Source organism: Bos taurus, chromosome 5 (assembly GCF_002263795.3).
Source record: "Bos taurus isolate L1 Dominette 01449 registration number 42190680 breed Hereford chromosome 5, ARS-UCD2.0, whole genome shotgun sequence".
Lineage (NCBI taxonomy): Eukaryota > Metazoa > Chordata > Mammalia > Artiodactyla > Bovidae > Bos > Bos taurus.
The window spans coordinates 49,315,251-49,330,972 of NC_037332.1; the positions used below are offsets into that span (position 1 = coordinate 49,315,251).

Here is a 15,722-nt window from a genome sequence, read left to right on the forward strand (position 1 = left end):
GTCTAACTCCAAGGGAAAGGGGCATCAATGCCCGCCTGCCCGGGCGGCCAGGGCCCAACCCCAGTAACGGATACATCCTCTTTCTCGGTGCCCAACGACACCAGACCCGTGAGGGCCCGGGTCAAAGGGCCGGCCATGGGGCGAAGAGTCCAGACGCAGCGGACCGGCCCGCGAGACCATTCCGGCCGGCTTCGCACGCCCCGGCCACCCTGGAGGCGGTGTCCGCCCAGTCAGGGTCGGGGAGGGCTCGGCCTCGGGTCCCGCTAGGCTCCTCGGGTCGCCCGCCCCGCCTCCGCCCTGACTCAGCACACCAGTTTCCCACGGGGGCGGGATTGCTTCTCGCGGGCCATGCCTGGCTCCGCAGCCCGTGCCCCACGCGTCTGCAACCCCTCCGCCCGAGCCGTCCCGGCTTACCTTGCCCGGTCTCCGCCGCTCTACCGCCAGCGGGCTCCCGCGGCCTCCCTGCGCCTCAGGCCACTTCCGGCTTCGCAAGCCCTGGACAGAGGCCACGTGACCGACGGCCGGCGCGCGGGTGCGCGTGCGCACTCCCGCCGGATCGGCCTGGGCCTCAGCCTCCGCTGCCAAGGCTGCCCGCACGGCTGGCTCCGCGATTTTCTGTGACGAGGATCCAGGAGGCTGGGTGGGTGTCTGAGTCCGACCCAGTCCACATCCACCGCCTGTCTCCCGCTTACTCTGAGGGTAAAGCCGGAGAGCTCTGCGCAGTGAGCGCAAGAATTCAGATTCCCACGCGGCAAATTCCGCCGCGTCCCCCAGTGCAGTGATAGTGGGGCAGACAGATAGGGACCGATGATTACAAACATATAATAATCACAACTATGCCGAATACTGACACGTGCGGGGCCATCGCTGCAGGGATAGATTCGTACGTAAAGAAGACCACGTTGGCTGCAGGGGAGCCAGATTATCGAATGTAAACAAGCTCATTTAATTCCATCTTCTTAGATTGTATTTTGGGCTTCCCGGCTTCCCTGGTGGCTCAGAGGTTAAAGCGTCTGTCTCCAACGCTGGAGACCCGGGTTCGATCCCTGGGTCGGGAAGATCCCCTGGCGAAGGAAATGGTAACCCACTCCAGTATTCTTGCCTGGAGAATCCCATGGACGGAGAAGCCTGGTAGGCTACAGTCCACGGGGTCACAAAGAGTCGGACACGACTGAGCGACTTCACTCACTTTTGGGCTTCCCTGGTGGCCCAGACGGTAAAGTGTCTGCCTGCAACGCGGAAGACCCAGGTTCGATCCCTGGATCAGGAAGATATCCTAGAGAAGGAAATGGCAACCCACTCCAGTACTCTTGCTTTGGAAAATGACAATAGTGGAGAATCTAGGGACTAAAATCAGGTGCCCTGCAATATTTGTGCCGCTGAGAGTTCAAGCAGCTATTCCCTAGAGATCCCTCTGGCCCACTGACAGCACTGCAACCTTTCTCAGCACTAGAGGCTCAAGAGACTTTTGCTGCTGAGGGATAAATTCCGGAGGGAAGGAGGAGGAAGGCGGGAGTCCTTTCCAGGTGAGAACTACAGGTGCCAGGAGTGAAAGAAGGAAACTGTGGCAGAGTGGTTTAAGAGCAGAGGCCTTTGAATGGAGCTGACCTGGATTGCAGTCCCAGCGCTTTTTGCTAATGACGACGTGCTGCGGTTCATGGGGTTGCAGAGTCGGACACGACTGAGCGACTGAACTGGCTTTAGACAATTTGTTTTTTAACCTAAGCCTGTTTTTTAGGGCTTCCCTGGTAGCTCAGAAGGTAAAGAATCTGCCTGCAATGAGATAGACCTGGGTTCGATCCCTGGGTGGCGAAGACCCCCTGGAGAAGGAAATGGCACCACACTCCAGTATTCTTGGCTGGGAAAATCCCATGGACAGAAGAACCTGTCTGGCTACAGTCCATGGAGTCACAGAGACTCAGCAACTAATACTTAAGTCCTTAAGCGTGTTTTTATCATATATCATAGGTACAAAACGGAGAAAACAAAATCCACTATAATGTTACAAAGGAATTTACATTATTAAACTTTTAAACAATGTTTAATGATGGAATCATTCTAACAACGGTCTATTCACTGCTTACAATTCCCACTAATTTTAGTTCACCCCTATCTAATGCCAAGGAGAAGGCCTTGAGTCCAAGTTCCTTATAACAGTATAACCTACATCTCAAAGTTGAATGGGAGAAAATGTGATTAGCTGAAGGCCTTGATTCAAAATGTTTACTGCATTGAGGAACACTGAAATACTTTTTCTGGAAGATCAAGCTGTTTGTGAAGCATTTAACGTTAGTATTTAAGATTTAAATAAACTGTTAGGCCCGAAACTATACCAGGCCTCATAAAACTTGTAGTTCCATAGTTAAGACATACAAATCCCTGTCTTCTTGCCTCAGTGAGGCTTTGTTAAGGTGAGATTCACCCTTGAGACAATTACTGGGGTGTTTGCTTTTGGAGACTATTATACAATACAGGTAAGGCAATTTATGATGAAAGTTTCCTAATTGCTATGGCACCCCCTAAGTGAAGTGCTCTAGACAACTTCAAGGAAGCAAAGTGTGAATTATTACACATGATTAGATACCATGATGGAGAAGGCAATGGCACCCCACTCCAGTACTCTTGCCTGGAGTCCCATGGACAGAGGAGCCTGGTAGGCTGCAGTCCATGGAGTCGCTAGGAGTCCGACAGGACTGAGCGACTTCACTTTCACTTTCATGCATTGGAGAAGGAAATGGCAACCCACTCCAGTGTTCTTGCTTGGAGAATCCCAGGGACGGAGGAGCCTGGTTGGGAGGCTGTCTCTGGGGTCGCACGGAGTCGGACACGACTGGAGTGACTTAGCAGCAGTAGCAGCAGCAGGTACCATGAAGTTTTAATCTCTATTATAGATTCTTAATGCCCGTTTTGATTTCTCTTAGCTCTGAACACTTGTGAATCTTTTGAAGGGCTTTAAAGAGCCAGGAAGGAAGAAGGAGGGGTCACCTTTACATATATGGAATAAACAGTGCAGTAACAATGGCTACTCGAGGCTTGCCAGGTGGCTCAGTGGTAAACAATCTGCCTGCCAAACAGGAGACTTGGATTCAATCCCTAGGTCAGGAAGATCCTCTGGAAAAGGAAAGGAAAGTCCAGTATTCTTGCCTGGAATATCCCATGGACAGAGAAAACCCAGCAGGTTACAAGAGAGTATATAAAATAGCATGGGGTCACAAAAGAGTCAGACACCACCTAGTGACTAAACAATAGTTCTTATCAATAAGCAGATGCTGCAGTAAGCTTTTTTCATGTTTAACTTACTGAATTTTTAGTTATAAAGTAGTTACCATTATTTCCCTCATTTTACAGATGGGTAAACTGGGGCAGAGAGAACTTATCAAAGGTTTTAAAACCAATTACTGGCATAACTGCTATCTGAACCTACTGAATCTGGATCCCAAGCCTGTCTAAGCTCTTAACTACTATGCTATGCAATTCAGTATACTCTGAACAATCAGTTCAAAGATCATTGCAACATACACAATGATCTCTCCCACTGTACAGGGGAACTTGTCAAAGGAACAATAGCTCTCACTCATCTATTTTTAAAATCATTTTTGTTGAAGTACAGTCATCCCTTAGTATCCACAGGGGATTGGCTCCAGGACCTGCAGATAGCAAAATCCTTGGATGCTCATTTCGTATATAAAATAGCATAGTATTTGCATGTAATCCATGCACATCCTCCCACATACTTTAAATGATCTCTAGCTTACAATACCTAATACAATGTAAATGCTATATAAATAGTTCTCAAGTACAGCAAATTCAAGTTTTGATTTTTCAAACCTTCTGGAAATTGTTTTTTCCAAGTATTTTTGACCTAAGGTTGGTTGAATCCATGGATGTGGAACCTGCACATACAGAGGGCTGACTGTATAATATACATCTCATTGATCCATTTTTACAATTAACTGTCAAGTTTTGATTTTTCAAACCTTCTGGAAATTGTTTTTTCCAAGTATTTTTGACCTAAGGTTGGTTGAATCCATGATGTGGAACCTGCACATACAGAGGGCTGACTGTATAATATACATCTCATTGATCTATTTTTACAATTAACTGTTAACTTAGTTTAGCACCTTTATTCTATGTTAGGAAAATGCTTAAAATCGTTTCTGGAATTAACCCCAGGAGAATATTTATGTAAAATTAAGGATACAATTTTAGGGAATTTAGAAGACCACTGAAGCCCATCCATGAAACCTCTAGGGACCACATGGGCCAAAGGTTAGAAAAAACCCTTAACCACCCTAAAACCTTACTTGGGAGTTTGGAATTTAAACTTAAATGATGACTATAGTAATTCTGCTGCTCAGTTTTGTCCATTCTTTCTTAATTTTCCAATAGTGCTACTGGTCTCATCGTCTTGGTTTCTTGCATGAAAGTGAAAGCATTAATCACTCAGTTGTGTCCGACTCCTTGCAGCCCCATGGATTGTAGCCTGCCACGCTCCTCTGTCCATGGAATTCTCCAGGCAAGAATACTAGAGTGGGTAGCAGTTCCCTTCTCCAGGGGATCTTTCCGACCCAGGGATTGAACCCAGGTCTCCTGAACTGCAGGCAGACTCATTACTGTCTGAGCCACCAGGGAAGGTTTCTTGCATAGTTATGAATACAAATGGGGGAAGGCAGGGGAACTAAACCGGCAGCTACTACTTGTAAGCATTATAAACACAAAGGTATATTGTGACCTAAGTAAATCCGGTTAAGATGGAAAATATTAGATTTTTAATTCTGTCAACATATGCATACAGGCTTTTTGTAGTGCATTTGAAAAAAGATTCTAAATTGCTTAATAGAACAAAGTAGGATATACTCTTTTAGGAGCATAATTAAATCATCCAAACACTCATACAGTATGTGCAGTCCCTTAAATGGAAAATCAAGGAGAGATGAAAAAATAAGGCTCAAGTATTTAAAATAATTCCAAAAGACTCGATATATTTCACTACGTAAAATTTATTTGCTTTTTTTTTAATAAAAAATGTATAACACCAGCACCTACTCTTTAATCAGTTAATTTATGAAACCATTCTGTTTTGTAGAATACACATTGGCATTGAAACAGTTTAAGGAAATGTAATAGCTATCTACAAAAAAGTTAATTTTGATTTTATTCCCCCCACTTTTTTATGAGTCTGCACACATAAATGAAAGTTTATGAGTCTGCACACATAAAACAAAAATTTAAATTTTCAAACATTTTATATTCAGTAATGAAAAAGAAGTACACTGTTTTCTTGCTATGGTCTTTATAAAGGACTTAAAAGTTTCAAGTTAAAAAAAAAAAAGGTACTAGGATAACTCTGCTGTATCTTACAACAGCACTTTTATATAGAACGATTTAATCGGCATGCAACTTCTCTATGTTGTCACATACCTGTAATTTAGGGGAAATTACACCCATTTTAGAGAAAAAAAATCCCAAAACATATACTGCAATAAGCTCAAAGCAATGTTAAAAAGACCAGTGTGAACAGCACACAAAAAATTGTTTATTTATAAATTATTAACTGGAATTCTTGATCATGAAGTAGGCACGGGGAGATCTAGTCCTCAGGGCTTTGCTCTCTGGAAGAACACCTGTAAATAAGGTATTAGTTCATTTAGTACTGATGTCAGATGATTATCACCTTTTACCTGAAGAAGGGCTCCATGTTACTGGGTGCTAGTCACTATTCTAAAACATTTCATATACTCCATAAATCACACATAATACAAGCCAAAAACTGTCTCTTCTGGACAACTTGGTAAGTCTAGAGATAACTAATGTTGCCATTACTCAATTGGGAAACTAGTGAAAATATGGTGCTCCCTCCAGTGCTATGAGAGTCAAGCAGTGAGAGGGGAACATGCTCTTGACAATGGTTTGCTGACTGGCACTACTGTCAAAGTTAATGGGAGGAAATTAAATTCTGAGGAAGAAACAAACAAGTCAAAGCTAAAGACAGCAGGTGTTATCCCTTGACTATTTATTTGATTATAAAAAAGTACTTCCAATTTAACATCTAAGACTATGAATATGTAGGCTAGAGGCTGTGCTAAGCACTGGCTCAATATTACTCCCATCCATAGTTGGGTTCATGTTAAGTAAGCACCAGAAAGTAAATAGAAGGCAGTAAACTCATTATGGATAAGGACCACATTCGTCATTGTATCTGTAACACCTAGTAGATCAGACATTCACATAATAATTATTAACTATCTATTGACTAAGTGGAGAGAAAAGAATCATCACTATATAAACAAAACATAGAGGCCACGATTAAGGTTAGCCTTGAAGAATGGGTAGAATTCCTAAAGGGAAAGAGTGCTAATAAGGCAGAATATCTGAAGAACAGCAGGAATAGTAAGGGATATTCCTGCAAGAGAAAACAAAAAGGTAGTCTTGAGCTCAGAATCTGAAAAAAAAAAAAAGGCACCTAAATGCCAAATTAAAGAATTTGTTACTGTTTAGTCAACAATTAAGCCTATGAAGATCATGAAGAAGAGGAATGAATTTCAGAAAACTTTTCAATGTTTTCAAATGGATCAACCTGGATAGAACAAGGGAAGGGAAACCAGAGTGAGAGAACAGAAGCCGACACCAGAGTGGCAGCACGGGAGACAGAAAACAAGTGAGACAGTGAGGAGCAAACAATCGGGAAGATCTAAGGATTAATCAGACAGGAACAGAGGAGGCTCAAAAGAAGGAACTTCATTTTTTTTCCAACTAGAAGAATAATGCCATAGAGAAGCTGCGCTTGGGAGGAAGACTATAAATGCTGTTGGGATGAATATACTTGGAGCACAAGCCTCCTACAGTGTACCTAGACCTGCTGGAACAGATACCTCTAACAGAGTTACAATTTATTTTTAGTCCTTTAATCCAGTGTGATGATCAGTTACTTAACAGAAGTTACTTCCACAGGTACTTTTATGGGGAACTGGGAAAGGGGAGGGTTCCCAATGATAAACAGTAACTCTCTTCTCACAAACTCTTTGGTCAGTTTAAGCTGACAAACTATTACTAGGGGAAAAATTGGCAAGGGAAGATGGTAGAACCAAAGTTGAAGGGTAGCACACTTATTTATCAGTGAAGTCCCTTGACTTGAATGCCTTTGGCAAAAGGACCAGGGAGCCATTAAGTAACTTATCACTAAGAAATTCAGCACGTGCTTTACCTTGAAATTTGTTGAAAATAATTAATAAAGTAAAGAACAGTTCCTCAAGCTGTCACACTATAACTTTAATTCCAGACCATGAGCTCCCTGTGGGCAGAGAAAGTCACTCATACCGGTATGTGCAGCAGTTAGGACAGTATGTGTTACATAACAAGGCAGTCACAGAGTGCTGACTGAGTGACTAGCTGTGTGAGGGCAAGAAAGCTGTTTCATGGATTTAACTGTAGAAATGAATACCAAATAAATACTTGGAGGTTGGTTTGGTTAATTCAATGGTTTTATGACTATAAAAAGAGCCTTCATGGCCAAATCTGAGGATTCTACTTTTTGTCCATTTTGCAAATTTGAAAGTTTCAAGATAGGATATAACCAAGTAACACATACTTCTGTTTCTTTATTTTTAGTTCCTTACTTTCAACTCAACATGGGTAGCTGTTCTTAAATATTACTTGCTCTCTCAATTCTCTAGTTCCTATTTAGTTACATCACAAAACTGTAAAAGGAAATGACATTTTCGTATCAACATGGTCAGGCATATACAATTCAGTGTGCTTATCTTACTCTAACCTTTTGTAGGAGCTCAGCTGAAAGGGCCTTCACATAAAACTGAAATGTAGTAATAGTTTTTAATTGTGGATTCTTAGAAGCAGATTTTAGAGCAAAGAGATTCCCAAATATGTAACTATGTAACTGTTGGTCAAACTACAGTATGATACAGTATGCTGTAGTATGTATTGACTCTGAAATATCACCTAATTGTATGAAAATATGTAAGTCTTCCAAATACCTACCTTTAAGTAGTTTTTAAAAACTTTAGCATCAGGCTGCTGAAGCGCTTGACAAAACTCCTGAGGGGCCAGGAGGGGAGGAGAGAGAAAAGAATGAGTCATTTGTATTAAATTCATCAAAATTCAAAACCACAATATTCTTTTAAAATTGTGATAATAAAATCATAAAACTGACCATCTTAACCACATATACAGTACAGCACTGTTAACTATATGCACTGTCATGCACCAGATCTCAAGAATTTTTCATCTTGCAAAACTAAAACTCCACACCCATTGAACAAGTCCCCGTTCCCCCTTTCTCCCCAGTCCCCACCCCCGGCCACCAACATTCTACCTTCTGTTTCTAAGAGTTTGACCACTTTAGATACTTCATTTAAGTGGAATAATGCAATATCTGTTTTTGTGATTGGCTTATTTCATTTAGCGTAATGTCCTCACGGTTCATCCATGTTGTAGCATATGACAAAATTTCCCTTTTTGTTTTAAAGGCTGAACCATATCTGTTCTATGTATACACCACATTTGGCTTATCCATTCACCCGTCAACAGACATTCAGGTTGCTTCACATCTCCAGTATTCATATTATAATTTATCAAAATTAACCTGAACAGTTCCTCACCAAAAAGGTTATAAGACATTTTCAAATGTGATACTTTTCAGACAGGCTGTTTTCATGTTGGAGAACATGGATGTTCTGGGGAAGATAGACTTGCCTCAGAAGCATGAGTGGGACAAAAATTACATGGCTATGGCTGTTCTCATCTAGTAAAAGGGTAATTGTGAGGAGCCAGACCAAACGAAAAAGAGAAAATTCTCTTCAATAGAATTGTGCAAGAAGCGCAGTCAGACGGCATATGAGAAAAGGGAAAACTGGGAATCATTATCTTTTACAAGCAAATTATTAGATAGAAATATAATAACTTTGCTTCATTTAGTAATCTAGGAAACTATTTGAGCTATTCAAAATTGAGTGGTATATTTCTGTTTCTGATGCATTAAGATCATAAGTAATTAGTAACATCCTGTTTTTATAAAATATTAATTTACTTATGTAACAAATGGTAAATGAGAAAATTAATATCCAAGTTAAAGATATGTTATAAAATTAGAGATCATAAATTCATTGAAAATTAATTTTGTAAGTACTCTTATGTGAGGTCTGTTTTTCATTCAGTTTTTTCAGTGCCTCTTAAAAAACAGCATTATAAAATACTATTGATGAAGAAACAATCCTTAGAATCTACACAAGACATCCTAACTCTAGTTTCAATCGGGATTTTGATACTTCATTAGAACTATGTGCTATTGCACAAGAGGTCTCGATACCTAGATGCTCAGAAAACAACTGAATGCCATCATAAAAATGACTGTGCCGCTCAACTCAAAATATGATTTCAAATTCACAAGCTAAGCACAGGTGAGCTTGGCCTGTGTAAAGTTAACCACCTGGCACAAACCTTCAGACCATGCGTTCATGTGCCACAGCCCCCGCTGGCAGGCTGGGGGAGCCTATTAGACCACTTTCAGAATGTTTTAAAAAATACTGTTAAAATACATGGGGTTACAAAGCAAACTAATGATAATGAATTATGCTTATGAAATATATTTGTGGCAGATATATTCTGCTATATATCAGAATAATAAGACTTACTGACTTAGATAACAAGGTCTAGTGGCTATTTCAAGATCTCTGGAACAATGTAATGTGATATAAAAATATCTGTGATTCCTATGAGTGACAAAGTCACAGGCAATGTGAATACTACTATGATCTGTCACCCACACAATGGGAGGAAATTAAATTTCTGTTAGATGGAAAAGAAAAAGACATTTTTTCCCCCATTCAATTTCACAGACCCTCTGATGTTTGGACTTTGGCTATCCTATGTGTATTAAGTCAAGGTGAATGTAATAGTTCTGGCTTTCTTTTTTCTTTTAAAGCCTTTTTATTGATTTTGTTACAATTATGATTATGTTTTGGTCTTTTGGCCAAGAGGTATGTGGGATCTTCCTGACCAGGAATGGAACCTGTACCCCCTGCACCAGAAGGTGAAGTCTTAAACACTGGACCACCAGGAACTTCCAGGTTTGGCTTTCTCCAATCAAAATTTAAATTGAATTACAGTGGCTCAGTGGTAAACAATCCACCTGCCAGCAGGAGATGCAGGTTCAATTCCTGGGTTGGGAAGATCCCTTGGAGAAGGAAATGGCAACCCACTCCAGTATTCTTGCCTAGGAAATCCCATGGAGAGAGGAGCCTTGTGGGCTCCAATCCATGGGATCACAAAGAATCAGATATGACTTAGGGACTAAACAACAACTTCTTTAATTAAGATTAAGAGGAAAATCTGCTATGACAGCTCTTACCTGAATTATCTCTGGAGCTACTTGCAAGGAAGGCAGGTATTCCTGTTGAAGATACTGAACACATTCTGGGCCCTGAAAATTAAATTGGAACAATATATGAATACTTTAAATACAATATGGTATTGTGATTAAGAACACAGATTCTAAAGCCAGACTGCTTTGAAGCCTGGCTCTGGCTAACTTCTAGTAACTTGGGTAGGTTACTTAATCTCCCTGAGCCTGTTTCTGAAAAAATGGAGTTATTGTGAGGGTTGGATTAGTTAACAAACGTAAAGCTGCTAGAATAACACTTAGCACTCAGGACACATTAACATTACGCAGTATTATGCAGTGCTAGAGACTAAACAAATATTCTTCTAAATGCAAGAGATCATAAAACCAGAGTCTGACTCACAGGACTGAAAAAGAAAGCAAAGAGAGGTGCTCCCAATCTACCAGAGTGGACTAGAGGCACGCTGGGGGAAGCCTGTGGGTAGTGCCAGGAAAATTAACATCTTTAGAAATGAAAATATAAGCAGGAAATAACAAAATGCTACATAGGAGATAATAGCAATAAAAGCACACTTCCTTCTTCTGTTCAATAAACTAGGAAACAGGAATTTAGTAGCCAGGTGAGGAAACTAAGACACAGGAAGATAAGGTGATTTGTCCAGTTTGCTGTTAATTAAGTCTGTACTAAATACTAAATAAAGAGCAGGTCATTTGATATCTTAAACCACTGTCCTTCGTTGCCAACTGCTAGTACTTCTAGATGCTAAAACTTTCGGAAAGTTATCTGGCTTTTTAAGGGTAAACTTGGCAGAGGGAGGGGAGAAGAGTTCCACAGACTTAACCCCAATCTCTGCCCCTTCTCAACACTTACAAAGAACTTAGGACACAGTTTGAGAACGGCTTTCTTACAGCACTCTGTTGCTGAGACGGTGGCCTCAACCAAATACAATAAATCCAATCAATACTCAGAAAACAAACAAAATCTCTACTAATTTCATCTTCAAACATGAATCTAACTTAAATGTTTTAATATGTTGATTACTCCAACCTAGTGCAACTGAAAGGATGCTATCAAAACAAAAGCAATCCAACTCTCTTCAATGTACTTCTCCCTGCATTAATATCTGGATTTCCTGTTAACATTATTGCTCCTGAATCAAAGGCTTTCTTTATGTTTCCTTATCCACCTTGACTCCTGACCCACTAGCCCGATCAATCCAGGTCACAATTTAATGATCCTTCTAAGGAAACTTGTTCCTGAGAGGAGATAATACTGGACTGTTTGTGCAAGTTTCTCGTATCACTTCTACTTTCCTTCTCACTTCTTTATTCTACTACTCTCCGGTACTAAATGCCCATTCACTGCTCATCACTGCATATAACTCCACTGTTATCACTTAAAAATGGAGTATAGTTTTTTTTTTTTAACGAGGAAACGTAAACTTTGACCTCTAGAGGATATCAGTCAGGTAAATAAATGAGAAAATAGAAAAATGAAGTAAATAATTTTCAAATATAATGTTCAGATCAGATCAGATCAGTCACTCAGTTGTGTCCGACTCTTTGCGGCCCCATGAATCGCAGCACGCCAGGCCTCCCTGTCCATCACCAACTCCCAGAGTTCACTGAGACTCACATCTATCGAGTCAGTGATGCCATCCAGCCACCTCATCCTCTGTCGTCCCCTTCTCCTCCTGCCCCCAATCCCTCCCAGCATCAGAGTCTTTTCCAATGAGGCAACTCTTCACATGAGGTGGCCAAAGTACTGGAGTTTCAGCTTCAGCATCATTCCTTCCAAAGAAATCCCAGGGCTGATCTCCTTCAGAATGGACTGGTTGGATCTCCTTGCAGTCCAAGGGACTCTCAAGAGTCTTCTCCAACACCACAGTTCAGAAGCATCAATTCTTCTGTGCTCAGCCTTCTTCACAGTCCAACTCTCACATCCATACATGACCACAGGAAAAACCATAGCCTTGACTAGACGAACCTTTGTTGGCAAAGTAATGTCTCTGCTTTTGAATATGCTATCTAGGTTGGTCATAACTTTCCTTCCAAGGACTAAGCGCCTTTTAATTTCATATAAATGTAATGTTCCACTTGATTCAATTCTGTGTGTGTCTAAATAACAACTCTGAGGACAAGATAAACACTTCCAAATTGTAAATATCATTCTTCCTGTTTGTTATTCCTCATTCTCCTTGACTCTCTAGCATCTAAAATGTTAACCAGTCTTCTCTTTCATGACTCTAGTCCCCTAACTTTCATACCTTTGGCCCTACTTCTAGCTTTCTGCTAACTCTTGCTTTAGCCAAAGTTCTTTCTGTCCTGGTCTAAGAAGGTCTCATTCATTTCTACTACTCCATCTTAAACTACAACCTGAGAACTCCAAAACTAGTATTTAGTTCTAACTTCTTTTGACCCACATTTCTAAGTGTTCTGTGTACATTTTTTCTACCTAGCTATTCTAAATTACAATCACTGCCTACTAACTTCCCAACTTTTCACATGTAACACATACCTAGTCCCAATTTGGTTTTTAGCTATTCTACCCCTATACTTTGCCAACAAAGGTCCGTCTAGTCAAGGCTATGGTTTTTCCTGTGGTCATGTATGGATGTGAGAGTTGGACTGTGAAGAAGGCTGAGCGCCAAAGAACTGATGCTTTTGAACTGTGGTGTTGGAGAAGACTCTTGCGAGTCCCTTGGACTGCAAGGAGATCCAACCAGTCCATTCTGAAGGAGATCAGCCCTGGGTGTTCTTTGGAAGGAAAGATGCTAAAGCTGAAACTCCAGTACTTTGGCCACCTCAGGTGAAGAGTTGACTCATTGGAAAAGACTCTGATGCTGGGAGGGATTGGGGGCAGGAGGAGAAGGGGACGACAGAGGATGAGGTGGCTGGATGGCATCACTGACTCGATGGATGTGAGTCTCAGTGAACTCTGAGAGTTGGTGATGGACAGGGAGGCCTGGCGTGCTGCGATTCATGGGGCCGCAAAGAGTCGAACACGACTGAGCGACTGAACTGAACTGAACCCCTATACTTTAGTTAAAAAGGATAACTATTTTTCACTAAGTCTACACTGAACACCTGATCTGTCTTCCTACACCTGTCACAGTATCTTTGTCCAGAGGGCCAGCTCCTCCTGGTCAGTCTAATGAATCCACAGTTGTTTCACCGTCTCTAAAAAAACTGAAAAATACTTCCTCTTTTCGGTACTGACTTATATACTGCCTGGGCAGATCTGCTCATTCATCTTTAGTCCCACTATGTTCCATTTAATACAAATGGATTAATTTACTATACCTCTATTAAAGTACTTACTTAACATATCCAATTGAGTTTTTAAGTATTGGTCTCCCCGATTCTAAGTGAAAGTTGCTTAGTCGTGTCCGACTCTTTGTGACCTCATGGATAGCCCATGGAATTCTCCAGGCCAAAATACTGGAGTGAGTAGCTGTTCCCTTCTCCAGGGGATCTTCCCAACCCAGGTCTCCCACATTGCAGGCGGATTCTTTACCAGCTGAACTACCAGGGAAGCCCAATTCTAAGCTCCATAAATGTTGGGACACTTTTTATTCATGTTTATATAGGACCCTTGCTGCCCCAAACACAGAGACCTTCCTCCCTAGCACGTAATAGGTGTAGAGAAAATGCTGGATTGAAAACTCTTCAAGTCTCTCTTGGAATCAAAAATTCAAGTTCAGACAAGGGAGTGGGATGTACGGAGACTCTGAACAAAACCTCATGTGTTTATTTTGGGTGATTGAGGGAAGCTGCTGCTCACTAGATGACTTCAGCTATGCGGGACTGCTAGTCATGTGCTGGCATCCTGGCTTTGAGAAGTCGGAGACAGAAATCTTTGTTTAAAAAAAAAAAGGACCTGATTTTCAAATGCTGGCATTTGAAATTTTGAAATTTTTCCTTAGTTAAAAACACTATATAAAGCAAACAACACACCAGCTAGATTCAGCCCAGAATCACTTATGATTTATACAAATTGTTAGGTTAACAAGGGGACTACAAACTTCTGAAGTAGTGAAGTGCTCTAACCAATCAGTAACACTAAGAAGTTGGACAAATCTGTGAAGAACCTACCAGGCAGTGAAACCTGGGATTGTGAAATTCTGGTTAAGATTTTTCTTATTGTTTGTCAAACCAAACAAATATACATTTAACCTTCTGGTTATCCCAAATGTGAAAGACAATAAAGGATGCTACTACTTTTGTTCGACCCCACCCTCACATCCAAGATAGTCGAAGGCGAAGTTAATCAATTTTCATAAAAGATAGTTTTCAAGAACAAGACATACTCAATTAAAACTATAAAAAATAAACATGCAAGCTGAAAATAAGGGAGCAAGAAGTACAAAGCTTACCCGTTTGAGATGAATTGTTTTCAGTGTCACTGCACACTCAGATAAAGCCTATGAAAAGCAAGTTTACGAAATTTAATATAGTAGTCAATTCTTAAATACTGAACCTACACTTCTTTCCCTTGCCACTGTTCACTAACATTTACTGCCAAAGAAAAGATGGAGAAAGGAATGGTAACAGACAGGCAAAAGGAACAAATGAGTTAGACAGAAAAATACAAAAATACTGTCTTAATGTAGTGCATTATAATTAAGAAATCAAGCTTTTACTTGTTCCTAGGGAAATGAGTAAAGGGCAACTGCTTGACATTAAGCATTCTAAAGATGAGATTTGGGGAAACTATTAAATGAGGAAGAGAAAGTTACTCTCTTAATGATTAAGAAAAAAAAAACAACATTAAGCACAAGTTTTAGGATGAAAGAAGTGGTAGGAAACTAGTAACCCAACCAAGCTTTAAAGAATGCTTGCATCATGTACCCTTTCACAGTCCTAGAAAAAGTCCTGGTTGTTAAAACTGGAGGAGCTACATTTTATACAGTCAACTTTAATATCAAGATTTAGTAAGAATTCACAAAAGGTCCAAAAGGTATCATCAATGTTTTAAAAAAAATTTTTAATTAATATTCTAATTTGAAATTATTATTTTTTTTTAAAGTCAATGAAATCTAATATAATCAGCCTGGCATTAAGGAAGAAATTGTGAGTTAGAATACATGAGATCTAAGAAGGTCTAAAGAAATTCCTAGGTGCTTACCAATACTGTTTGAGCATCTGCCAGATCAAAGGTTTGTTTTAAAGGTGCTAGGAAACATGCGGGGACAATGTGCTTATAAACAAAATCAGCAAATCCCACTGGTCCATCTTTACCTCCTGTTAAGAAAATTCAAATTTTCATCTTGTATAATAATGAAGTCATTTAATTTATTACCAGTGAAAATCAACTCCCAGCGCCTGTCTGTGATAGGACTAGGATCCCATTTCATCTCTCTTGTCT

The 15,722-nt window shown here is 40.5% G+C and overlaps 2 protein-coding genes across 8 annotated transcripts in view; both read right to left on the minus strand.

Annotated features, from left to right (window-relative positions):
* The window catches only part of TBK1 (TANK binding kinase 1), a 43,266-nt gene extending 42,784 nt beyond the window's left edge, over nt 1-482 (minus strand). For both annotated transcript variants that reach the window (XM_005206636.5, XM_010805192.4), the window contains exon 1: nt 415-482. The gene's annotated coding sequence lies outside the window, so the exon portion shown is untranslated. The remainder of the gene's footprint in view (nt 1-414) is intronic.
* Nucleotides 483-4,980: 4,498 nt separating this feature from the next.
* The window catches only part of XPOT (exportin for tRNA), a 168,513-nt gene continuing 157,771 nt past the window's right edge, over nt 4,981-15,722 (minus strand). For all 6 annotated transcript variants that reach the window (XM_059886554.1, XM_059886555.1, XM_059886552.1 and 3 more), the window contains 5 exons: nt 15,483-15,598; nt 14,731-14,778; nt 10,364-10,435; nt 7,996-8,052; nt 4,981-5,624 (listed from right to left, as the gene is read on the minus strand). In XM_059886554.1, coding sequence (XP_059742537.1) covers nt 5,598-5,624; nt 7,996-8,052; nt 10,364-10,435; nt 14,731-14,778; nt 15,483-15,598 — 320 coding nt within the window. In that variant the 3' untranslated portion in view covers nt 4,981-5,597. The remainder of the gene's footprint in view (nt 5,625-7,995; nt 8,053-10,363; nt 10,436-14,730; nt 14,779-15,482; nt 15,599-15,722) is intronic.